At 43.4% G+C, this 26,254-nt stretch overlaps 1 protein-coding gene across 1 annotated transcript in view; it reads left to right on the forward strand.

Moving 5' to 3' along the window:
• The window catches only part of adamts5 (ADAM metallopeptidase with thrombospondin type 1 motif, 5 (aggrecanase-2)), a 58,579-nt gene extending 33,457 nt beyond the window's left edge, over nt 1-25,122 (forward strand). The window contains exons 7-8 of the mRNA XM_072259871.1: nt 5,837-6,012; nt 17,871-25,122. Of these exons, the coding sequence (XP_072115972.1) occupies nt 5,837-6,012; nt 17,871-18,429 (735 nt within the window). The 3' untranslated portion in view covers nt 18,430-25,122. The remainder of the gene's footprint in view (nt 1-5,836; nt 6,013-17,870) is intronic.
• Nucleotides 25,123-26,254: the final 1,132 nt, after the last annotated feature.

Consider the following 26,254-nt stretch of genomic DNA (forward strand, 5'->3'; position numbering starts at 1 on the left):
CATAGCGATCAACATGACACTATTACAGCTTGGGGCGTCAGATTTCAACTCCCATGCTGTCTGTAAGGAGTTCATATTTTCTCCAGATGTCCCAGTTACCTCCCACATTTGAAAGACCTACTGGTTGGTAGGTTAATTGGTCATTGTAAATAGTCCTGTGATTAGGCTAGTCTTAAATAGATGGATTACTGAGTGGCGTGGAGCTCTACCTATTTAGCACTAGCCTAATCACAGCACAATTCCGCGCTGTATCTGCAAATAAATAAAATGAGAACAGCTCTCACTATGCAGAGTGCTCCTCTTGGCTCTGACTGTGCAAAGATCTGATTCTTCCCTCTCTATTCTCAATCGTTCCTCTCATTCCTGAAGCCCACTGCCTGTGGTTACTCAAACCAAAATCCTCCTTACCAATGAGTCCATATCGAAGAAGAAATGTGTTGGCTTTGTAGAAAGTCTAAAGGGCGTTCACTAGAATTACTCTGGGAGTGAAAGGGTTAACGTGTGAGGCGTGTTAGAGGGCTCTGGGCCAGAACTCGCTGGAGTTCAGAAAAATGAGAAGAGATCTCATTGAAAACTTAAAAATATTAAAAGACCTAGATAGAATGGATGTTGGGAGGATGGTTCCTATGGTAGGGGAGTCTAGCACCAGAGGGCTCAGAATAGAGGGACATCCCTTTTAGTACAGATATGAGGAGGAATTTCTTTAGCCAGAGGGTGATGAACCTGTGGGATTCGTTGCCACAGTTGTGCAGGGCAAATCATTGGGGGTATTTAGAGCGAAGGTTAATAGGTCCTTGATTAGTAAAGGTATCAAAGGTTATGGGAAGAAGGCAGGAGAATGGAATTGAGAGGAATAGTAAATCATCCATGATGGAATGGCAGAGCAGACTCAATGGGCCAAATGGCCTAATTCTGCACCTGTGTCTTATTCTATGGAGTTGTGCGTAATGAGCATTTTCTGACTAAGCAAACTCATGTAACAGAGACCTAGTAGCATATTCAGCAAGTGCGGTTCCGTCATCAGACCGATGTGAAGCCATTTGTACACCAACATGTCCGTCAGTTGCTTTGCGATGTGATTTGGGACTAGGTGGTGCTTTTGGCTGGTGGACAACAGGATGGACAGGGCCTCTCTTGCTGCCAATTGTCGGAATCCTAAGTGAAACGGTTCTGGAACAGACCCAGCCCAGCCTCAAGTGATCATACAGACTGAGGTTCAGTACTAAGTGTCAGCCTCACCCAGTAATTCCATTCATGTGGCTCAGGCTGAGGGCTGAGGGCTGAGGGCGTGCTGAAATGTCTCTGAGTTAAAACACATGGGCAGATATTCTAGGTTTATGGCAGAAACTGCAAATCTGTTTTTATGAAGAATACATATAATTCCATGTATGTGGTTGAAGGAGATGAAGTGGATTTCTGGTACTTCAGTTGACCTGAGGTGAGTCGAGGGAAAAGGCATCATAGGTTACAGGGAGAAGACAGGAAAATGGGGCTGAGAGGGATAATAAATCAGCCATGATGGAATAGCAGAGCATATTGCATTGGCAGAATGGCTTAATACTGCTCCTATGCCTTATGAAATTATGGTCTTGTATAGATGATATAACCCATAAATGTCATACTATGTCTGTGGCATTGTTTTGCCTTGATGAGCACACCTTTAAGTCTTCATAACTTCAAGATTCTGACATTTTTAAGAACTCTGCAATTTTGCTTATTGCAGCTACACTAAACGAGTGGTTAAATCATTAGTCAAACAACTAAATGGTGTGAGTTCAGATCTCACCTCTGCCTTTGGGGCATTTATTAAAACTTACTTGTCTAAGTCAAGTCAGATCAATCAAACTCAATCATCAACAAGAGAAAATCTGCAGACACTGGAAATCCGAGCAACACACACAAAATGCTGAAGAAACTCAGCAGGCCAGGCAGCATCTATGGGAAAGGGTACAGACGATGTTTTGGGCTGAGACCCTTCATCAGGAGTTTTTTTTCCCCAGCTACATGGCCTTCTGAGTTCCTCCAGCATTTTGTATGTGTTGCTTCAATCAAATTCAAGTTTAATTATCATTCATGAATACAACTGAACAAAAGAGCATTCCTCTGAGGCCAAGGTGCAAAAGATACGCAGCACATTCAAAATGGCGAGCAAAGAGCATAGTCTCACACAAAAAAAACACATATGCAGCCCAAGACCCAGAGTGACATGTTCCGCAAATTGATGATACAGTTCCCAGCAGTGTCACTACAACCCAGCCTGTCATTCCACCAATTGAAAACAATGAAATTAAAGATTACCTTTATTTGTCACATGTACATGGAAACATACAGTGAAATGTGTCATTTGTGTTGCTAGCATGCTGCCCCTAAAATTCTGCAATGGTGACTGTTTAAATGCTCGATTCTTTGGTTTAGGGAAATAGATTTCCTGCCTTTACTGGCTGGCCTACCTGTTGCTCTGGAAATGACTGAGAAACTGCGTTGAAGAGCAGTTGGGGATAGAGGTTCAATGTCAGCTTTTTCTGTCAGGTTCACATTCCATGAATAAGTTTAACAAAAAAAAACTTTGAACAGCAATGTGAAATGAAACATGAATTAGCGCTTGAGTTGAATGCATAAGGATGTAAGACGTGGGGTTCTACAGTGGTTAGCACAGTGCTTTACAGTACCAGCCACCCGGGTTCATTTCCCACCGCTGTCTGTAAGGAGTTTGTCTGTTCTCCCCGTGACTGCATGGGTTTCCTCTGGGTGCTTTGGTTTCTTCCCACAGTCCAAAGACATATTGTTTGGTAGGTTAATTGGTCATTATAAATTTTCCCGTGATTAGGCTGATTAAATTGGGGGTTGCTGGGCACTGTGGCTCAAAGTGCTGGAAGGGCCTGTTCCACAATGTATCTCAATGAACAATTAAATAAAAGACATAAATGCAGAACTAGGCCATTCAACCCATTGAGTCTGCTCCACTATTTCATCATTGCTGATTTATTATCCCTCTCAACACTCTCCTGCTTCTCCCCCTAATCCTTGATGCCCTTTCTAATCATGAACCTATCACCTCCACTCTAAATATACCCAATGACTTGGCCTCCACTGATTCACCACCCTCTGGCTAGAGAAATTCTTCCTCATTTCATATTTTTAGAGTAAACACTTCATGTAATATGGTGACCAAAATTACTTCGCTTCTTGGCTCTTTTCATCTATAATTGAAGAAAGATTGTGTTACTGAACATCCTTGCCAATAATGATCCAAAGTGTCATCAAAGTGAGCTTGCCTGTGCTTTGTTAACATTGGAACATTCCTTCCCCACCCACTGTTAACTACTGATCTATAACCACATCCCAACTGAGAAACGTAAAACCAATACTTAGTGCCCATGACTTTGTAAAGCCTTTTACTGGCTTTCTTGATCGACATCCATTTCACATGAAGGGCGGGGAGAAATGGAACTGTAAGGGTGTGGCTCAGAACCAAGACACGGTTGAGTTCACTGCTCATGAAAGACTTAGAAAGTAGCTAAATAAAGAAGGAAACTTTCTTGGAGAGTTGCTGCACATGGCTTCTGTCCTCGAAAGCAGCCAACTACTTTGCAGCATTCTAATTAACCGTGGCTGGATCCAAGAAATGCCTTGTCAGATAAGTGACCCCTCTGTCTAAAATTCTCTTCACTGCAACCAATCTGATCTTGCACCAATTTATGTCGGTAACTTGCCCCTTTGAAACTAGAAAAACAAATTCAATTCCAATATTAATCCAGCCTGCCAGATGACAACAGTACAAACTGACTGGCTGGCAATGTTCAAAGTTTAAAGTAAATTTATTATCAAAGTACTTGTATATCATCACGTACAACCCTGGGATTAATTTTCTTGTGGCATTATGGTACATACGAAGAAACACAATGGAAACAGTGAAAAGCTACACACAAAAGTGGATGAACAACCAATGTGGAAAAGAAAACAAACTGCAAATGCAACGAAATCTATAAGCAGATAAATAAATAATAATGAGAACATGAGATGTAGAGTTCTTGAAAGTCAGTCTATTGATTATGGAATCAGTGAGGTGATTGAAGATACCAAGCTGTTTAGGAGCCTGATAATTGAGCAGTGATAACTGTACCTGAACCTGGTGCTGTGGGACCCAAAGGTCCTGTAGCTCCTTCTCGTTGGTAGCAGTGAGAAAAAGGCATGGCCTGGATGATGGGGACTCTTCATGATGGGTGCTGCTTTCTTGCGGCAGCGCTCCTTGTAGATGTGTTCAATGGAGGGGGGGGCTTCTTCTGTGATGGACTGGGCTGTATCCACTACTTTTTGTAGACTTTTCCATTCTGTTTCCATGCCAGTCAGGATACTCCCCACTGTGCATCGACAGAAGTTTGTCAAAATTTTAGATGGCATGCCGAATCTGTGCCAACATCTGCGAATGCAGAGGCGCTGCTGTGTCTTGCTTGTGTTACACTAGGGGGAGGTGGTAGCAAGAAGTGGCCAATTGGAGCCTATTGGGGCCTATAAACCTCTGCCATTTTAATGGCATGTGTTATGGGTGACATGTCTGCAGGGACTCCCTGTCCCACAATTGTACTTGCTCCAAATTAAGGCCGAATACACCTTTCGACCCTTCTGCTACACTGAGAATTATTTCCAAACCCAAGCCAACCATCTCCCATTTTGTGATTTATCTCCACTTTGCTCCCATTCTTTTCAATGTAGGTGATATTCTCTGGCCCTTCTTAAAAGCATCTGGAAACACTTAGGTTTTGAATGCATGGAGGTTCCTAGAACCTTAAAAAAACACAAATATAATTCTGGCAATTGGTTCCCACACTACAGAGGCCTTCTTGTTTGAATGAGTTATTATTTAATTGGGATTTACAGGAGAGATGATTCAAGGTCTGGATAATATTGCTTGACTAAGTCATGGCTCAGAATGTGGAGTATCAACTGAGTTAATATACAACATTGTTAGATTGCCAAATCAAAATGTATTTACCATAATGTTTTACAAAGTTCACATCTAAGAAAGATCCTGGTTCACCTGCACCAGTTCTTAACTTTGAGATGGGTCTGTATAGCCGCCATTTGCAGTTTGCTTACTTGGAACACAAGTCACCCTTGCATTTTTCAACAGTCGCAGCAAGATGGTTCGATTAGTCAAAGCCACTGCTTTGCAGTGCCTGAGACTCTGGTTCAATTCTGACCTCAGTTATCATCTGTGGGGAGTTTCACAGAACGTTGAACACTATAACACAGTGCAGGCCTTTTGGCCTACAATGTTGTGCCGGCTTTTAACATACTATAAAGTATAAGATCTATCTAATCCTTCTTTCCAACATTGCACACCATTCATCTGTATGCTTAATCAAGAGTTTCTCAACTGTCTCTAAAGCTCAAAGTTCAAAGTAATATATTATCAAAGTACGCACATGTCACCATCTACAACCCGAGAATTTCTGTGGAAAAATTTGCCAAGAACAATCATGGTAATGGAAAGACCATGATCGTCTATGTCATATGACATGGCATGTAACGAATGAATGATAGTCAGGATAGAGGGTCAGAATTTTTCACCCATTGGAGGGGATGAGGTCATTGGAGCTTCTCCTGGTGTTTTTGTACCTCTGGGTTTTTACAGGATGGGTTGCTAGCCCCATGTCCAACCCTCCTCATTTCACAGCCAGACTTGGGCCGTCCATGATGGAATTCAGAGTAATATATGGTTACATATGCATACTTGGATAATATACTTACTTTGACTTTGACATTGGTCTATAACCTATGTTGGACCTCGCGGTATATTTCCAGTTTCTCGAATTGTATTTTCTTTTCATCCCAGGTAATAGACGGGACAGAATGCCAACCGTACAGTAATTCACTCTGTGTGCATGGCCGCTGTGTGAGGACGGGCTGTGATGGCATAATTGGCTCCAAACTCCAGTACGACAAGTGTGGAGTGTGCGGCGGAGATAGTAGTACCTGTGTGAAAGTATCTCGGACCTTTACCAAAAGAAGGTAACATGAGCCAATCTGATACATTTTGCAGTAATAAGATGAGCAGGGTACATGGGTTATATAGGCAGCAATAAATATTATACAGGGTCACGTGAACCCATGGGATCAGGTGGTGGATGGTCATATGAGCAGCTGGTGCATATCACAAGTCCTGGTTATGTGACCACTGACATCAGGCAGACAATCTCTGAAGAGCATCGATAATGGCTGGGGTTACCCGTCTTGTGGGTAACCATAGGTAATTTCTATAGTAAGGACATGTTCAACACAGTTTTGTGAGCCAAAGGGTCTGTATTGTGCTGTAGACTTTCTATGTTTCTATGACACAGATCAGAAGAAGGCAATGGCAAACCACTTCTGTAGAAAAATTTGCTGAGAACAATCATTGTCAAGTCCGTGATTTCCCATGTCATATGACACAGCCCGTGATGATAACGATATCGGATGTAGTATAGACTTGAGGGACTGAACTATAGAGAGAGATTAAGTAGGCTGGGACTGAGAGGTGATCTTTAAGAGGTGTGTAAAATCATAAGGGGCATAGTTAAGGTGGATGCAAGCAGTCTTTTTCCCAGGGTTGGGGACTCAAGAACTAGAGGGCATAGGTTTAAGGTGAGAAAGGAATGGTTTATTAGGAGCCTGGTGGGGCAACTTCTTTCACACAGTGGGTGATCCTTGCGTGAAGCAAGATGCCAAGAAGTGATTGATAAATAACTGTTAGAAGACATGAACTTGTAAATGGATACGAAAGGTTTAGTGGATAGACCAAATATGGACAAATAAGATTAACTCGGCTCAGCACCATGGTCAGCGTGGATGAGTTAGGCTGAAGAACCAATTTCCAGCTGTATAACTCAGTCATTGGAGACCGTCCCGAGGAGGTTTAGGAAATGATCCCTGGAATGAAAGGGTTAACTTATGAGGAGCCTTTGGCTGTGGAAGAGTACTTACTGGAGATTGAAGGGGATCTCATTGAAACCTACCGAATGTTGAAAGACCTAGACAGAGCGGAATTGGAGAAGATGTTTCCAACAGAGGGAAAGTCTAGAACCAGAGGGCGCAACCTTTCTTTTAGAAAGGAGGTGAAGAGTAATTTCTTTAGCCAGAGGGTGGTGAATTTGTGGAATTCATTGCCACAAACAGTTGTGGAAGCCAAGTTATTTAAAGCGAAGGTTGATAGGTTCTTGATTAGTAAGGGTGTCAGAGGTTATGAGGGGAAGGCAGAAGGATTGAATTGCAGAGCAGACTCGATGGACTAAATGGCCTAATGCTACTCCTATGTCTTATGGTTCTATTGTCTATTGGTGGGCAATGGAATTGCTCTGTGGGCTGGTATAGAATTGATGGGCTGAATGGCTCCTTTCTGTCATCAGGGAATAAATGTGGAATTTAGCTTGTGATACTTATTAACACACCTGTCTGATAAATATTAAATAATCCCCATCTGTCTTACGCAACCACTCCCTCACAAAAGCCTGTAAGTATTGACGTCATCCATGGGAGATTCCAGCTTTCTCTGTTCGTCTGTTGTGGGGTCAGAAATGTTTATGCAGGGAAATAGAATACTATTTATATTTCCTTTTCCTATTTTTTTCTCTCATTTGTAATGATTGCTCAGTACTATTCCATCAGCATCTGGGGATTTCTGGTGCTCTGTTCAAGCTGCCTTTTTTGACATATAATCCTAAACTGTGACTGCCTGCAGCCAGTACTGCAGTGGATGCAACATCTGCAGCGCTGAAAATTGGGAAAAGCTCAGGCTGAAACACTTCAGCTGCAGCCTTACAAAACTCTCATTAGCCGCATCTGGAGTATTGCATACTGTTCTGGTCGCTCAACTACAGGAAGGGTTTGGAGAGGGTGCAGAAGAGGTTTACCAAGATGCTGCCTGGATTAGAGGGCGTGTGCTTAACGAGTGCTTGGACAAACTTGGATTGTTTTCTCAGGAGCGGTGCAGGCTGAGGAGAGATCTAATAGAGACTTATAAGATTATGAGAGCCATAGATAGAGTAGATAGATAGTAACTTTTCCCAGGGTTGAAATGTCAAATATTAGAGGCATGCATTTAAGGTGAGAGGGGATAATTTCAAAGGAGATGTAAGGCGCAAGTTTTCTACACAGAGTGGAGGGTGTCTGGAATGTGCTGCCTGGGGTGGTCATTAGGGATATTAAAAGACTTTTAGATAGGCACATGAATATGTGGAATGTGAAGGATATGGACATTGTGTAAGCAGAAGAGATTAGTGCAGTTGGCCATTTAATTACTAATTTAATTGGTTCGGTACAACATTGTGGGCTGAAGGGCCTGTTCCTGTGTCCTATGTTCTAACACCGTGGGTCCAGTAGCATCCATAGAACATGATACAGCCAACGTTTCAGGACCAAGACTCTTCATCAAGATAACACTGACAAAAGTTAACTGTTTCTCCTTCCATGGGTACTGGTTAACCTTAGGCCTGTTGAGTTTCTGGCATTTTCTATTGGTTTATTGTTATCACATGCACCAAGATGCAGTGAAAAGCTTTGGCTTGTGTCCCATTTGAACAGGTCATGTCATCAAGGTAGTGAAAAGAGAAGAGGATGCTGAATCTGAATCAGAATGGCATTTAATATCACCGACATATGTCTTGAGATATGTCGTGTGTAAGCACGTGGCCAAGTGGTTAAGGCATTGGACTAGCGACCTGAAGGTCGTGAGTTCGAGCCCCAGCTGAGGCAACATGCTGTGTCCTTGAGCAAGGCACTTAATCACACATTGCTCTGCAACGACACTGGTGCCAAGCTGTATGGGTGTTAATGCCCTTCTCTTGGGCAACACTGGTGTCGTGGAGAGGGGAGACGCAGCATGGGCAACTGCTGGTCTTCCATACAACCTTGCCCAGGCCTGTGCCCTGGAGAGTGAAGACTTTCCAGGCGCAGATCCATGGTCTCGCAAGACTAGCGGATGCCAAAAATAAAATGTCTTGAGATTTGTTGTTTTGTGGCAGCAGTACAATGCAAGGCATAAAAATTACCTTACTGGTGAAGGGTCTCGGTCTGTAACAGCGAATGTTTATTCCTCTGCATAGATGCTGTCTGACCTGCTGAGTTCCTCCAGCATTTTTTTGTCTCTCTCTCTCTCTCTCTCTCTCTCTCTCTCTCTCTCTCTCTGTCTCTCTGTCTCTCTGTCTCTCTGTCTCTCTGTCTCTGTCTCTGTCTCTCTCTCTCTCTCGATTTCCAGCATCTGCAGAATCTGTTCTGTTTCTAAAATTTACTATAGGCTGCCAAATTAAGCCATGCAAAAGAAGAAGAGCGAGGTTGTGTTCATGGGTTGACAGACCATTCAGAAATCTGATGATGGAGGGAAAGAAGGGGAGGAGAATATAGTGCTACAGATACAGCAAATGTGCAGGGCAGGTATTTAAATGAAGTACAAGGGCCATGATAAGCTAGATCAAGTGATCAAGAGATCATCTTTCAATGTACAAGAGACCACAAGATATAGGAGCAAAATTAGGTCATTTGGCCCATGGAGACTGCTCCGCCATTTCATCATGGCTGTTTCATTTCCCTCTCAGCCCCAATCCCCTGCCTTCTTTCTCCCTGTAACTCCACATCCACTCTTTCAAGGTCTTTCAACATTTAAAAGCTTTCAATGAGATTCGCCCCCTCATTCTTCTGAATTGCAGTTAGTGCAGGCCCAGAGCCATCAAACGCTCCTCATATGATAAGCCTTTCAATCCCAGAATCATTTTTGTGAACCTCCTTTTGTCTGTACAAGAGTTCCATAACAGTGGAGTAGAGGCTGTCCATGAGCTGTTGGTACATGCCGTCGAGCTTTTGTATATTCTGCCCAATGGGAAAGGGAAGAAGAGAGAATAACTGGGGTGGGAGATGTCCTTTATTGTGATGTGTGCCTTCCTGAAGCAGCGGGAGGTGTTGATGAAATTGTTGAAGGAGCGGCTAGCTATGCCAGAACCACCAGACTCAAAAACTGTTACTTTCCCGCAAGCAGTACGGCTGATCAACACCTCCTCCTACTAACTCCCCCTCCACACCCCTAACCACCAGTGCTTGATCATTTCCTGCCTGAGTCGCCTCATGTACAGACACTTCTGTTTCCAGCGCCACGTTACCAATCTATGTATATAAGCTATCTTATGTATTTATTTTTTTTGTTTCTTCTATTAATGTGTTCTTTATCTTATTGTATATTTTTTGTGCTGCATTGGTTCTGGAGTAACAATTATTTCAATCTTCTTTGCACTTGTATACTGGAAGTGACATTAAACAATCTTGAATCTTGTTTGGCATGGTAGATAGGATTGCGATGTGAACTGTCAGATATATCTTGCTGTCTTGGGCAGAGCAGTTGTCGCACCAAGTTGCAATTCAGCCAGGTAAACTGGTCTTGTTCTTTCACTGCGTGCTTTCCAATCGTTGCAAAGCCACTGTCTGCAAGACCCCCAGCTTCATTCTTGTCTGGAAGATTAAGGGTAGCCCAAGTGCCTCCAATTCCTCTTCAGATACAAATTACATCTGGACGCAGTCTGTCTGAGAAGAAGGTGAAAGCAAAAGGCTGTGAAGAGGAAGGAAACTTCCTCCATTCCAGTGTGGCTCAGATCCATGTAAGGAACCAAGCTATAAAACATAGGAGCAGATGTAGGCCACTTGGCCCATCGAGTCTGTGCCACTGTAACAATTTAAAGGTTATTGCTATTCAGCCATACACGTGTATACAGCTAAATGAAACATTGTTCCTCTGGGGCCAAGGTGCAAAGCACAGTACGTATAGTCACGCACAACACATATAGTTACAATCCAGCCCATACAGTCACAAAATAATATGAGCATAAGTCCCTGAGCGATCATCGCCATGGAATAATAAACCAGCCCTGTTTATCCAACGTGGCTGACTTGCTTTCCCTCTTAACCCCTTTCTCTTGCCTTCTCGCTGTAACCTTTGACACCCTGACTAATCAAGAACCTATCAATCTCTACTTCAAATATACCCAATGTGCTAGCCTCCACAGCTGTCTGTGGCAATGAATTCTAAAGTTTCACCATATTCTGGCTAAAGCAGGGGTTCCTAATAATTTTTATTCGATGAACCATTAAGCAAGGGGTCCATGTCCCTAGGATGGAAACCCCTGGGCTAAAGAAATTCCTCCTCATCTCTGCTCATCCTTCTATTCTGAGGCTGCGCCCTCAGGTCCTAGACTCCCCCACTATAGAAAACATCCTCGCCGCATCCACTTTATCCAGGTCTTTCAATATTCAGATTTCACTGAGAACCACTGCACCCTCCCCTTCCCCCCCCCCACCCCTTTCGTTCTTCTGAACTCCAGTAACCAGACTGAGATTCATGTTGTGGCTTCTGAAGCAGCCTGTCAATTGTAAAAGTTCCAGAATCTCCTCAGAACAGGAGCAGGGATCAAATATCCCTATGAGTGCAGGGCGGTCAGTAATTAGCAAGCAGCTAGTTAAGAAATGCACTTAAGATACGATAATGGGCAATAATTATCAGGAAGAGAGAGAAGGCTGTTTCCAACAACAGTCTCTAAATATTTACAGGCCTGACTCCCTGGGGTTTCTCATTATCCTGAGTTTCACTCGTTTATATAACATCAATGTTCAAAGTAAGTTTACTATCAAGGTACGTGTAAGTCACCATATACTACCCTGAGATTCATTTTCTTGCGGGTTTTCACAGTAGAAGGATGAAGTGCAATAGAATCAATGAAAAACAAAGAATAACAAACAGCCAAAAGAAGAATTGAGAATGTTTCCTACGGTGGGGAGTCTAGGACCAGAGGGCATAGCCTTAGAATAGAAGGATGTTCATTTAGAACAGAGATATGGAGGAATGTCTTTAGTCAAGTTAATTCATTACCACAGACGGCTATAGAGGCCAAGTCATTAACTATATTTAAAGTGGGGTCTTGATTAGCCCGGGCATCAAAGGTTACTAGGGAAGTCATTGAGAGGAATAATAAATCAGCCATGATGGAATGGCAGAGTAGATTCGATATGCCAAATAGTCCAATTCTGCTCCTATGTCTTATGGGCTTGTGGTGTTAAAACAAACTGTGCAAATGCCCTCGGTGTGACACTGACTTACACAGTTCAGAAGGTTCACTTCACCATCTCTGCTAGGGAGCTAGCTGAGGTGCTATGTTAATCCCCAGCCAGAGCGCTTCAACCAGCTTGCCCACCCCTGTGCAGAAGCCAGTCTGAAACAGACAGTTTATTTTTTCTGAACCTTCCTTTGAACACTGGAATTTCCTTTAGTTTAACCCATGGGAGCTATCTTATCCATGATTACAGTTGTGGAGGCCTTCGAAACGGAATTCTACTCCTGATGACAATTTGCTGACCCACTTGCTGGAAGGTGAATGGAGGACTGGGTCCAGCTCTGCTGCTGCTCGTAGTTAGGTAACCTGACAACTTGCAGCCTGGAACTATGCCAGGAGCTGATGGACAGAGGGATCTTGGAGTGTAGGTCCTCAGCTTTCTGAAGGTGGTGACACAAGCAGATAGGATGGTAGAGAAGGCATACAGTGTCCCTGACTTCATCAACCAGGGAGCTCTGAAGCTGTCTGTATGTTCACCAAGTAGTAAAAGGGTTACTACACTAGAACATAGAACACATAGCATTACAGCACAGTACAGGCCCTTTGGCCCACAATTTTGTGCTGACCTTTTAATCTAAATCTTCCTCCCACATGGCCTTCCATTTTTCTATCATCCATATGCCTATTGAAGAGTCTGTTAAATCCCCCTAATGTATATATACACCCACCCCTGGCAGGGTATTCTACACACCCACCATACTCTATGCATATATATTTTAAAAATTACCTCTATAATTCCCCCTGTATTTTTCTCCACTCACCTTAAAATTATGCCCCCTCTTATTAGCCATTTCTACACTGGGGAAGAAGTCTGGTTATTGACTCTATCTATACCTCTTCTCATCTTGTACACCTCTGTCAAGCAGATTCTCCTCCTATTTCAGTCCAAAGAGAAAAGTCCCAGCTTGCTCAACCTATCTTCATAAAACATGCTTTCTAGTCCAGGCAGAGTGCTGGTAGATCTCCTCTGCACCCTCTCTATATCCTTCACATAAGGTGACCAGAACTGAACACAATACTCCCAAGTGTGTGAGGCATGGTGAGTGAGTGAGGCCTCTGTCAGTCAGGGTCGAGCCATGGATGTTGTGTCCTAGCTGTCTAGATATGCAAACCTGGGCAGTACGATATGGAGGGCAAGATGTTGCCATGCAGCAAACTCTCCCTCTTCATGCATCTGATGAACCCAAAGGCACATCAAGGACCAATACAGTTTGGTACCTGCAGCATCGCAGGAGTTGCCAGTCAATGTAGGAGTGCCTTAGGGACCCCAGTTCTGGAACCTTCCCCCAGGGTTTACTCCCGAAGTCTTCCCCATACGAGGGTATAGCCACAAGGCAGTGGAGTTTAAGGTCACAGTTTTTCTTCTCCTAGATGAGCTATCATCCACAGCTGATGAGTCCTATCTGCCAGAAGCAACTGGTTTTAAGGTGCCAGTAACCCACCTTTGCCCTTTCCCTGTCAGTAGAAATGGTTCCTCCAGGCTTAATAGCTAAGCCTCACATGAAGGCCAGGAGCTGGACTTGGTTGTCAGAGGCTATTTGAGACACACACCATTAGGAGCATTTAATAGATAGTGGGAGCCTGTCCCCATTACCCAACACCACACCCACCCTCACCCCCAATTATAACAACTTCAAGGAACTGAGCTTGGTAATAAAAGTAATAGTACAGCGGTCACTCAAGTCGAGTATGATGTTCTGCTAAGAGTTTGTCTACTGGTAGGTCCTCAGGTGGCTGTAGAGGCCGATCCAGGATCCACAAATTCTGGTGCAGTGTGGACATGAGTAGGTGGTGGTGGTGGCGGTTAGTGTTTGGGTCTTTTGGTTGTTCAGTCTCTGCTTCCATAGCTGCCACTTGTTCTCTGTGGCACAGCAGAGGTCGATCTTGTATAGTGCCACTCCCTCTTGAACAGATACCCTCCATTTCCCCCTACTGAGTGTTGTGTCTTCCCGGTTTTCAGATGTAATGTTGAATTTCTTCAGGCTGATTTTGATGTTGTATTTGAAGTGTTCCCTTTGCCCACCAGGGGCTCGCTGACATTTCTTCAACTGGGAGTAAAGGATCTGTTTGGGGAGACATGAATTAGGCACTCTGATGACCTAACCTATCCATTGGATTTGGTGTTGCTTTGTTGTGCTGGAGATGCTGTTCATGTTGGCCTCCTCCAGTACACTACAGTAGCCGACTGTAAAAGCCTACAGTACAATTTCCATGGTATTTGCAACCCAATGGCTGATCCATTCAAGGGTTAAACACTTACCAGTCTGGGCTCATCTGCTTTGATCTACGTTGGCCAGTGCAACATTGGGTTTATACCACCTACAGCTCCTGCAGGTTAAAATGAAGGAAATTCCTGCATTCCGCAGAATGCTGTGAAAAAATAAATGGCATCAGTTGCAGTCTGGTCTCCGTTCAGTGACAGAAATATCCACTGAAGCAGCTTCTGCACCATTTCTAGTTCAAGGGCACAATTACCAAGGTCACAGGGTCATCAAGGACCACTGTGTGGTCTGGGGCTACTCCAGCATAGTCAGTCTGATGTTCGTAAACCTTGAAAATCAAGGGTTTTTTCAGAAAAAATCCCACAGATGTTAATCTCCTGCTCATGAATGAAGGTCTGTCTAATGGTGCTGGAAACTCTATTCACAAACACGCGATCCAGATGTGGAGGCTGGAGGCAGGGTCTCACAGGCAGATGTGCGCTGGGCCAACGAAACTTCCAAACATCAAGTGTTACCAGCTGTTTAACAAAGAGAGAATATGTACAGTATGTACAACACGTAGATCAAACTTCTGATTAACGTTGTCATGATAAATGCAACCAAGCTAGAGAGGGTGCAGGAAAGATTCACAGAATGTTGCCAGGGTTTAAGTCAAGTTTAAGAACAGCTCTTCCCTCCACTATCAGATTTCTGAATGGACCATGTACACTACCTTACTCCCTTCTTACACTATATATTTATTTTATTTCTTATTGTAAATTATACTTTTTTTTTGCATTGCACTGTAGTACTACTTCAAGCCAACAAATTTCATGACATACACTCAGTGGCCACTTTATTTGGTACCTCCTGTATCTAACAAAATGGGAACTGAGTGTATATTCATGCTCTTCAGCTGCTGTACACCACCCATGTCAAGGTTTTGACATGATGTGCATTCAGAGATGCTCTTCCTCCGTGTAATTATCTGAGTTACTGTCACCTTCCTGTCAGCTTGAACCAGTCATCCCATTCTCCTGTGACCTCTCTCATTAACAAGGCATTTTTCCCCACAGAACTACCGCTCACCGGATTGTTTTGTTTTTAGTTTGTGCACCAGTCCCTGTAAGTTCTAGTGACTGCAGTGCATGAAAATCCCAGGAGATCGGCATCTTCTGAGATACTCAAATCACCCTGTCTGGCGCCAACAATCATTCCACTGTTCAAGTCACTAAGATCACATTTCTTCCCTATTCTGATGTTTGGTCTGAACAACAACTGAACCCTTTGTCCATATCTGCATGCCTTTATGCATCAAGTTGCTGCCACATGATTGGCCAATTAGATATCTGCTGTACCTAATAAAGTGGCCACGAGTGTATGTTAGTGACGATAAACCTGATTTTTGAATCCAAGAGACTGGATAGGCCCGGACTGTTTTCCCAGCAGTGAAGGAGCTTGAGTGGTGACCTTACAGAAGTTTATAAAACCATGAGGGTTGTTGATAAGGTGGATGGTCACAGTCTTTTTCCCACAGGGTGGGGGAGTCTGAAACTAGAGGGCATAAGTTTAAGCAGAGAGGGGAAAGCATTAAAGGGGATCTGAAGGGTAACTTTTTCCACAAAGGGTGGTGGAGTGTATGGAATGAGCTGCCAGAGGAAATGGTTGAGGCAGGTACAATTACATAGAAAAGACATTCGAGTAGGTTCACAGATAGGGAGGGTTTAAACCAGGGGTTCCCAATTTTTTTTAATGCCCTGGACCAACACCATTAAGCAAGGGGTCCATGGACCCCATGTTGGGAATGACTGCTTTAAAGGAACACGGGCCAAGTGCAGTCACATTGACGAGCTCGGGAAGACATCTTGGTCAGCATGGATGAATTGGGCCGAAGGGCCTGTGTGACTCTTGGTGTGAGGCTCTCATTGAAGGAATTGACAGCCAGCTGTGGTACATTGCACGTGGGGAGAATGTGCCTGTGATGGCCAGCACATCACCTGAATGCTCTCGGGGAAAAGAGACGATGTGCCTGGAAATTCCCAGCCTTCAAACCCATTGGATCTATCCCTGTACAACAAGGCATACAGTGAAATGCACAATCCGCCCAAGGATGTGCCGTGTTTTCTGCCACCAACAGAGCATGCCCGTGATGTTTAGAAGAACAACACAAGCCTCAACAACAACAAGAACAAAACAAAGCAAGGACAAGAACAACGACAACAAAACAAGCCCCTTCCCCACCCACCTACTCACATAGACAGGCCTCCAAACCCATCACAGGCTGCCTCTGGGCCTCCAGTCCTTGGCTCTGGACTCTCTGACTCGTAGACATCGAGCCTTAAAACTCAAGTCTCTGGTCTGGACTGGCAGACTTGAGCTTCAGTCCTCTACCTCCAGGCATGCCAACACTGGTCTCCCAGCTCTTGAGATTAGATCGTAAACTGTAAATGAAATATGAAATTGTGTGTTAAATATTCCAATGATAGTATTAATACCTTTGTTTTAACTGATTATATCCATGCACCAAGTTCCACACACTGTGAGAAGCATTTGTTCAGTGAGATTGGCATAATTTTCTAGCTCAGTCTCGTTACCATGGATACCAGTATTTGTACATGGCAATACATGTAAGTCCCCATAATCAAATGCTGAAATGCTGCGATGTTACCATTTGTTGCTACATAATACAAAGAAAAGCAGGATTTGATTATTACTTTTTTATTTAGAGATAAAACAAAGCAACAGTTGATGGGAATGTGGAGAGCAAATAAAGGGATTAGTGTACATGTGCACTGGTGTACACCATCTAGTGTACGTAGATGGTAATGTGTTGGTCAGCATGGACTCAATGAGCTAAATGGCCTATTTTAATGCTGTATGGCTCTGAATTTAGTGTCAGCACCCCAGGGACTCAATCTTCCTACCAAAATACACTTCACTCTCTTGAATTTCATCAGTTTTATGTCTACCCATTTTAACAATCTGCCATGGCTTCCTTGGAGCGTAGCAATCAGCGGAAGTGGTGGATGTGGGTTCCATTTCAACGTTGAAGGGATTTGGTTAAGTACGTGGATGGAAGGGGTGTGGAGGACCATGGTCCTGGCGCACATCAATGGGACTAGGTAGAATGATAGTTTGGAATGGGCTAGATGGGCTGAAAGGCCTGCTTCTGTTCTGTACAACTATTTTACAGGTTTCATGTGAAGTTGCATCTGTAAAGACACGTGTGTATCAGACATGTAACGCGGGTGGCAGTAACCCTAGTGCTGAGCCTTGAAGCTCCTTTGATCGGACACCATTCTCCACACTTCTCAGCTCCATCCCTTACTTGGGCAGACTTTATTCCCTATCCAACCTCTAACTGTATTTTTTATATAATTCTTTGCTCTATAATTGTTCCTCCAGCATTTTGTGTATGTTACTCTAGATTTCCAGAATCTCCTGTGTCGACGAAGAAATCTTCAGGCTTAATGGAAATAACAAGTGTTTGATAATAAAATAACGTATTTATCAGTGCTGACTACATCTTCTCTTATCTCCACAGCGTTGGGTACAGAGAGGTAACAAGAATCCCAGCTGGGGCAGTCCATATCAAGGTGAGACAGTACAAACCCAAGGGTCAGCAGCGATTCACTGCTTACCTGGCAGCCAAGAGGAAGAACGGAGACTATCTCTTCAACGGCAAGTACATGATTTCGACCTCAGAGACCATCATCGACCTCAATGGCACGGTGCTCAACTACAGCGGATGGAGCCAGAGGGACGATGAGATGCATTCAATGGGCCACGGCCCACTGAAGGAGCCACTGATAATTCTGATTCTGGCCACCGACCCGAGGAAACCAGTTGACGTGCGTTACAGTTACTACATCCCGAAGAAGCCGCAGGCTGCAACCAGTGAGAATGCCCTGAAAACTCTGACCGCGCAGTCTCACCTTCCCCAGTGGATGACAGGACCTTGGTTATCCTGTTCCAGGACCTGTGATACTGGCTGGCAGACTAGAACTGTTCAATGCAAGAATGGAGAGGGGAAGTTGGCTAAAGGATGCCCTTTGTCCCAAAGACCATCAGCATTTAAACAGTGCTTTCAAAGAAAATGTTAATGCACTTTTCACTGTGAGAGTTCCTCTCTTTTTAATTTTACCATTCCATTTTCTGTTTTAATTTAAAATTCTCGAAGGAAAGGAAGGAAAATATTCTCAGTGTACCTTGGTGTTAAGCAGAAATGGCTTCAGCATCAAGGACGTGGGCAGAATCTGTCTCATCCAAATGACTGCACATCGGAGAGTGGGGGAGCATCGGACTCATGCCCCTGGGAGTCCGCAGACTCGGTGAGACTGAGAGGGTAGAAGCCAATGGCAGCTGGCACGTCACCTACCTCAGATGCCTCCCTCGTCTACACTGAAGTGAGAACCAAGCGGCTGTCTTTTCCACAGTCATCGGGCAAGGCATTGATTCCAGAATTCTCTCCGACCCTCCCAGCGAAGTAGATGTCCACATTTCTGGCACGGCCACCATCTTCCTTTGCTCTTCCATGGCCTCTCAGTTGTGGCCAGTGACTGATTCCTAGAAGTTTGGGAGAGTGCAAGACTGGCATTTTCTTCAGTGACTCCAAAGACGATGCAAGACGCCAGAGAAGCGGCCGTTTGTGAAAGGAATGGTTAATCTGGTGATTTAGTGAGATCACCACACCTTGCAGACTCTAGGTTGAACTCATGCTGCAGTGTTTGCATTAGAGTGCTTTTGGACGTTGCCTCTCGCTACAATCCTGTTGTGAACCATTTGTAACAGACTTTCTTAAATGAGGCACTGACTGATTCCAGTTTGTAATTGCAAATCTCTCTGGCACAAAATAAAGAGCTGACTGGAATTGAGCAGCAGAAGGAATGTGAGTATAGAAAATCCAGCATTGTATTCCTGAAGGATCACCAGCTGGACTGCATTCCAATGCGCACCTCCAACTGATGAGTAAAAAATGCAGGCTTGAGGCTGCACCAAAAGACCTTTCCCAGAAAACAGTGGCTTTACAGAACACCTGAATCAATTATCATCTCAACTTACCATTCTTGAGTGAATATCTGTCCACAGTTTGTCCCAACCCACGGCGCACTCCGCTTGGCGGGTCAGTAGCCCGCACAGAACTGCAACGGACAGAAAGGACATGTTTGTGTTTAATCTCCGACTGAAGGGATTCTTTTTTTCCTTTGACACATACTTTATCTCTGGTGCAGGCAAATCTTGTTATAAGCCAGTGGGAACATGGAATTGATTGTCAATAAGGTACTGTGATCAGATGAAACAGCACATCTTTGCAAAGTTGTCTCATGAGGCGATGGGGATAATGAAGGGAAGTAAATTCGGACCGGGCTCTGATATTTACTTGGCAAAAAGTTCTTCAAATCATTTTCGGTAACTGTCAATTCCACGTGACGAGAGAAAGCAGCGAGTGGGAGGCAGGCTTTCTTTTCCAAGAAAGTTGACCTTGCACTCCAATTAGAATAGCTGCCTGAAAAACCAGGCAGTGTATTACTGGACTGCGTGAGGGGGCAGCCCTAGTCCAATGGAGACCAAAGGCACCCATCCCGAGAAGCCTCTGCCTCACAGCTGTGAGCTCGCCGGAGGTCAAGAGACAAATTGGTCAGTCTGTTACTGAGCTTCACCAAACGTCCACTGCCAGTTCCATAAGTTAAAGTGGGCCGTGGTGACTTACATTAAAAGTAGTTGACTTTACTCACCATTCTGCAATGGGTTGTAGGGAGACACTTAGGCTGTTTCTGATCAGCTAGCTGGGATTTCCATGGTAACAATCAAAGCAGTGCTTAGAACCTTTGATCTGCAGAAGTTACTTGCAGGTGGGAAAATGTGCAATTTTTATAGTTAATACTTTTATTTTCATTTTTTATTCCCTGTCCTTAATGGTCAGCTGCCATGCCACTTATAAGATGCATCATTATCTCTTTCCAAATGGCTCCGTTATTACTCATTCCCAAACTAAAGTTGTACCTGTGGCGTCAGACCTTTCCCCATCCCTATACTGTATATCAGGAGAATGGGGTTGAGAAGGGATAGTAAATCTGCCATGATGAAATGGTGGAGCAGACTAGATGGGCCGAATGGTCTGATTCTCCTCCTGTGTCATATAGAGAATCCATTGCTGACAGGCTTGGCACAGCAGTGTGTCAGTCAAATCAGTTAAGAATCAACCACATCGGTGAGTCACTCATAGGCTGGAGATGTACAAGCAAGTTTCCTCCTCAGAGGGACATTAACTGATCACTTCAGCACTTCAGATAACCCAACCACTATGGTCAGTTTTACTGCTGCCAGCCTTTAAAGTTCCAGACTCTCTATAAACTCAATGTGAAGTCACAGCCTCACAAGAGGCGAGTTGGCATTCCATTGTTTGGATTATTTCTCCAGAGTTCAGGCTGTACATGACGTCCGTCTGTTTACATAACCACTATGAATAAATGTACAGTGTGGCATTGAACCACAAGTTCAGTCCTTTCCTTACGCTTGATCTCAATGGAACAAGTAAAGGTAAACACGAGATTCTGCGGATGCTGGGAATCCAAAGTAACACACACAAAATGCTGAAGGAACTCGGCAGGTCAGGCAGCACCTGTGGAGGGGAATAAACAGTCAGCGATTTAGACTAAGTGAAGATCATTGAGATAAGACTGTTCAGCTCCTCTGAAGGCTGACCCCCTCCAGTCTGTTTATTTATCTTTATTGTGTTTAGGCTAAGCATGCCTATCTCCTATCAGTAAATAGGCTCCTCACTATATCAGCCATGTTCTTATTGAGACACAGCATGGAATAGACCCCTGCTGGCCTTTCAATATGCACCACCCAGCAGTCCTCCAATTTAATCCTAGCCTAATTACAGGGCAATTTACAATGACCGTTTCTACCTACTGGTACAAAACTGGCGTGTCTTTAGACTGGGAGGAAATCTGAGCACCCAGAGTAAACCTGCGTGGTCACAAGGAAAATGGACAAACTCCTTACAGGCAGCAGTGGGAATTGAACCCAGGTCGCCCGCACTGTAAAGCGTTGTGCTAACCACTACACCACCATGCTGCCATTTATAAGCAGAAGTGTCACGTTCCCAAGGGAGGATAAAAATTACCACTTGCAATGGGGTTGAGTAACCATCCCAGTCCAGGGAAAGCCCTCACAGCAGCAAGTAACTGTATTTCATCTGGTGTCTGCAATGCCCACCTGGTCTGGCTGTGAACCCACAGCTCTGTGGTTGGCACATGGAAGAATGTGGCCTTGCAAGACACTCGGTCCAAGAGAGCAGACTTGAGCATTAAAAATCGGCTCCCAAATCCTGTGAAAGGATAAACCCCTCTGCCACAGGGATCAATGTAAACCACTCCTGTTTATTCTCCAAAGCCCATTTAGACCAATTAGGGAGTAGTCAAAGTAGAGTCAGAAGTGGTAGGATATAGATTTGAAACCTCACACAAAACAGCTCAATTTGTCAAGGTCAAAATAAAACTTCATACCAGGAAACTCAGTGGGGAGTTCTGAAGAGAATGAAGTTCCCCTCTCTTCTTTGTCAATGGGGATGTGTTGGATCCAGATGCTTTTGTAATCCAGATGTTCTTCAGAAGTCAAGAACGAGACATAAAACCTGTTGATAGCAATTTTATTAAGTGTTACGAGAACATTGAAAAGACAAAAAGAAAAGTAATTGTGGTCGTCTCATACCCAGAGCAAAGAAACAAAAATTCCAGTGATAGCAATTAACATAAAATAGCCAGATTCAAGTGGTATGACACCTGCGACTGAGAACTAAGAAGTTTCTAGAAAAATACAGAAGCAATTATTTGTACCATAATTACTGGAAAATTCACTGTTACATGTATATAAAAATGCAAGTGAGCATAAGGAAGTTAGACTGCGAGAAAAAATAACAGTTCTATACCCGAATCCAACAGGTGCAGAAGTCATCAAATCCTCCAGCACCATGTAGATTATAAACCTTTGAACATTCAAAGCTGAGCTCCAATACAATGGCTGCTGGAGTAATATACCAGAGAGCCAGAATCACTCTGACGTGAGTCTGAAAGCCCAAATTTTAAGCTAAATTAAAAGTATCATGAGCAGTTTTGGGCCCCTTATCTAAGAAAGTATGTGTTGGCATTGGAGAAGGTTCATTAAATGATTCTGGGAATGAAAGTGTTAATGTTTGAGGAGTGTTTGCTGGCTCTGGGCCTGTACTCGCTGGAGTTTAGAAGGGGAGGGGACTGATCTCACTGAATCCTGAAAGGCCTAGATAGAGTGGATGTGGAGGGGATGTTTCCAATATTGGGAGAGTTCAGGACCAGAGGGCACCATCTCAGAATGGAAGTACATCCATTTAGAACAGAAATGAGGAGGAATTTCTTTCTCTAGAGGGTGGTGAATCTGTGGAGGCCAAGTCATTAGACATACTTACAGTGGTGGTTGTAAGGTTCTTGGTTAGTTATAGTGTCAAAGGTTATGGGAGAATGGGACTAAGAAGGATAATAAATCAGCCTTGCTGGAATGAGAGAGCAGACCTAAAGGGCTGAATGGCCTAATTCTGCTCATCTGTCTTATGGACTAAATTCCTGGCAAGCCCTTCTCTATTCTCATCTCCCACTCGATACTTGTCTCTGGTACAAAGATGAGAAAATCTACAGATGCCGGAATTCCGAGTAACACACACAAAATGTAGGCAGAACTCAGCAGGCCAGGCAGCACCTATGGAACAAAAGTACAGTTGATGTTTTGGGCTGAGGCTGTTCATCAGGAATTAAACAGGACAAATCGTCAACAGTTTACTCTTTTCCGAAGATGTCGCCTGGCCTGCTGAGTTTCTCCAGCATTTTATGTGTGTACTTGTCTCTGGTAAATGAGTGTGACCATGTCAGGGGTGGAAGGAGCTCCAAGAGTGTGTCAAACTGTTCACTAAGTCCGTAAATCTTTCCATAACTTCTCTAGTTTCCCCCAGGGAATCTTGACAACAACCATTACTTTCTAGCAAGATGGAGCTTTTAGCATTTCAAAACAAATAGTATTTGGTGTTATTTGAATGGGAATAGGCAAGAAATAAACTTGACTCTTTGGCCTTTATTTACAGTTTATGAAGGCCAATGTCTATTATGTTAGATTTAGATGCATCATTACCTGTGGATATTATCTCATGACGTGGCACATTTTCAAATAGGGAAACCTCTAGTTCCAGCAGCTAACGTTTGCTTCTAGATGGAATAAAGGACTTCTCTAATTCCCGGGGAGCGTGATGAACTGCCAGTTCAGAACTGAGTTCAGGAGCCTCAAAGGTTTAGGGGTTGGTGGGGAGAAGAGCAGGTGGGGGGGGGGAGAGGGGATGGGTAGAAGTCTGTGGAGGGTGCCGGGTTGAGTGATGGGCAAGAACACCATCATTTACACCTGCAGCCTTAAACTCGGGGGACATGTTTATCGGAAAGGAAACAAAATGCTCTTCAGGTCAGGCAGCTTGTGTGGAATGAGAAACAAAGGTCTCAGGTCAAAGGAAGTCATGCAAAACAAAGTTTTTCACTGTATCTCAGTACATGAGACAGTAATTTATCAATATACCAAAGGGTCGTGAACCTGTAATATTCAGTCTGTTCCTCCCTCCACAGCTGCTCCCTCACTTGTTGAATGTGAATGCCATTTTTTTAAACAGAAGAGATTCTACAGGCACTAGAAATCCAGAGTAACACACACAAAATGCTGGAGGAACTCAGCAGGTCAGGCAGCATCTATGGAGAGGAATAAGCTATTGATGTTTCAGACCAAGACCGTTCTTCAGGATCCTTCATTCTCGAGTCCTGATGACAGCTTTCAGCCCGAAACATCATCTGTTTATTCCTCTTCATAGATGCTGCCTGACCTGCTGAGTTTCTCCAGCATTTTGTATGTGTTGTTCTACAATTTCTTTTATTTTAGGTCTAAATGATTCACAGGAGATTTTTTTTTTGGCTATCTCAGTGTGCGCTATTGAGTAGCAATGGATAGGATGTGTTATTCTGGATTCTGCGCCCCACACTCTTCATTGTTTTCATAGCTGGACTATAGACATTTAAAATTTGCTCCATGGTGGTTTAACAAGTCCCTTTAAAATCTAGCAGCTTAAAAAAGAAGAAAATATATTTCTGCTGTGAAAACCTTTCAATGGGGTCTCCAGAAAGAGCGGGGGAAAAAACATTCCATTTAAATTGTGGAAAAAAATCCTGAGGCACAGCACTGAAATAATTTATTTTGTTTTTGTACAACTGATATGTGTGATTTTAATGTTTTATTTATTGTTATTTAATTTGGAGAACACCAATCAGGCAAGTTTTTTTTTGGAAGAGAAAAGAATTTGCTGTTGTGTCCTGTTTTACAATTGTGTTTAATTTATGCTTCACTCTTGTGAATTTTCACTTTTTTTAAAATATATGTATGTATGTTTACGTAATGTACAGCACTGGTTGCCTTGTGTATTATTGTGATGTGTTTCCCTTCATGCAGTTATTTTGCCGTTTGTATTCTTTGAGATAAACTGCACTTATCTTTTATGAAAAAAATAATTGACTGAGGCAGGATGTCAAATCCACTCTAATACTTGTTTCAAAAAATGTAGCAGTTCTATAATGCATATTAATCATGTCAAAGACATCTTTTTTATCAATTATTTTAAGCCCAGCAGTAATATCCTGTAATATACTGTAACATTAATCATTGCTGTATGTGGAACTAATGCCAAAATTCATCTTTTTTTTAAATGTGTGTAAATTATATATTCTCAAATGCAATACTACAGTCTCACAATTTAATTCTGACATTTAATGGTTGCATTTCAGAGATTACTTCCGTATGCAGTTTCAACCCTGAAGTTTCATATTTTACATGCTCCCTCTTATCTTGTAAACACATGGGGGGGGGAACAGAAAAAAATAATTTCATGAGTTCAAGAGACACAGCAATGAAACATCTTTGAAATTGTGGTTTAGTCCACAAGACATAGGAGCAGAATTAGGCCATTTGGCCCATTGAGTCTGCTCCACCATTTCATCATGGCTGATCCATTCTCCCTCTCAGCTCCAATATCCTGCCTTTTTCCCATATCTCTTCATGCCCTAACCATTCAAGAATCTATCAGCCTCTGCCTTAAAGATACATACAGATCTGGGCTCCACAGCCTCCTGTGACAAAGAATTCCACAGATTCGCCACTCTCTAGCTAAAGAAATTCCTCCTCATCTTCGCTTAAAGATCGACGCTCCTCTACTTTAAGGCTGTGTTCTCTGGTGTAGACTCTCCCACCATGGGAAACATCCTCTCCACATCCATTCTATCAAGGCCTTTCAACATTCGATAGGTTTGAATTAGGTCACCACTCATTCTTCTTAATTCCAGTGAATACAGGCCAAGAGCCATCAAACACTCTTCATATGGCAAGCCGTTCAATCCTGGGATCATATTGCTTGTACATGTGGTGCATTCTTCCTTGCAATTAGGATTTCCAGAGCTTTCTGTTACAGATTGCACACATCTTCCTCTGTGGAATAATGGAAGATACTTGTGATTCCCTTGATTTTGATCCTAATGGCTGCCTGCAATGTAGGCCAGAAAACAAATATAACTGAAAGTGAATACAGAAACCTCATGCAATTCAATTCAACTTGGAAACTGAAGGAGGTATTTCCATTCACTCAGTGGCCTTCTGCAAGTTTGGAATGCTGCCAATGTCTTTATATGGAAATGTGACAGTTGTTGCAGTGCAGAAACACACTCCGATCAGTCGGCACTTGTAAGGGTGGGCAACTCTTGGTGAGATGAATGATTTTATTTGTTTATTGAGATACAGTGTAGAACAGTCTCTTCTGACTCTTTGAGCCAAGCCTCCCAGCATCCCCGATTTAATTACAGGGCGATTTACAATGAC

Source organism: Mobula birostris, chromosome 6 (genome assembly GCF_030028105.1).
Source record: "Mobula birostris isolate sMobBir1 chromosome 6, sMobBir1.hap1, whole genome shotgun sequence".
NCBI lineage: Eukaryota > Metazoa > Chordata > Chondrichthyes > Myliobatiformes > Myliobatidae > Mobula > Mobula birostris.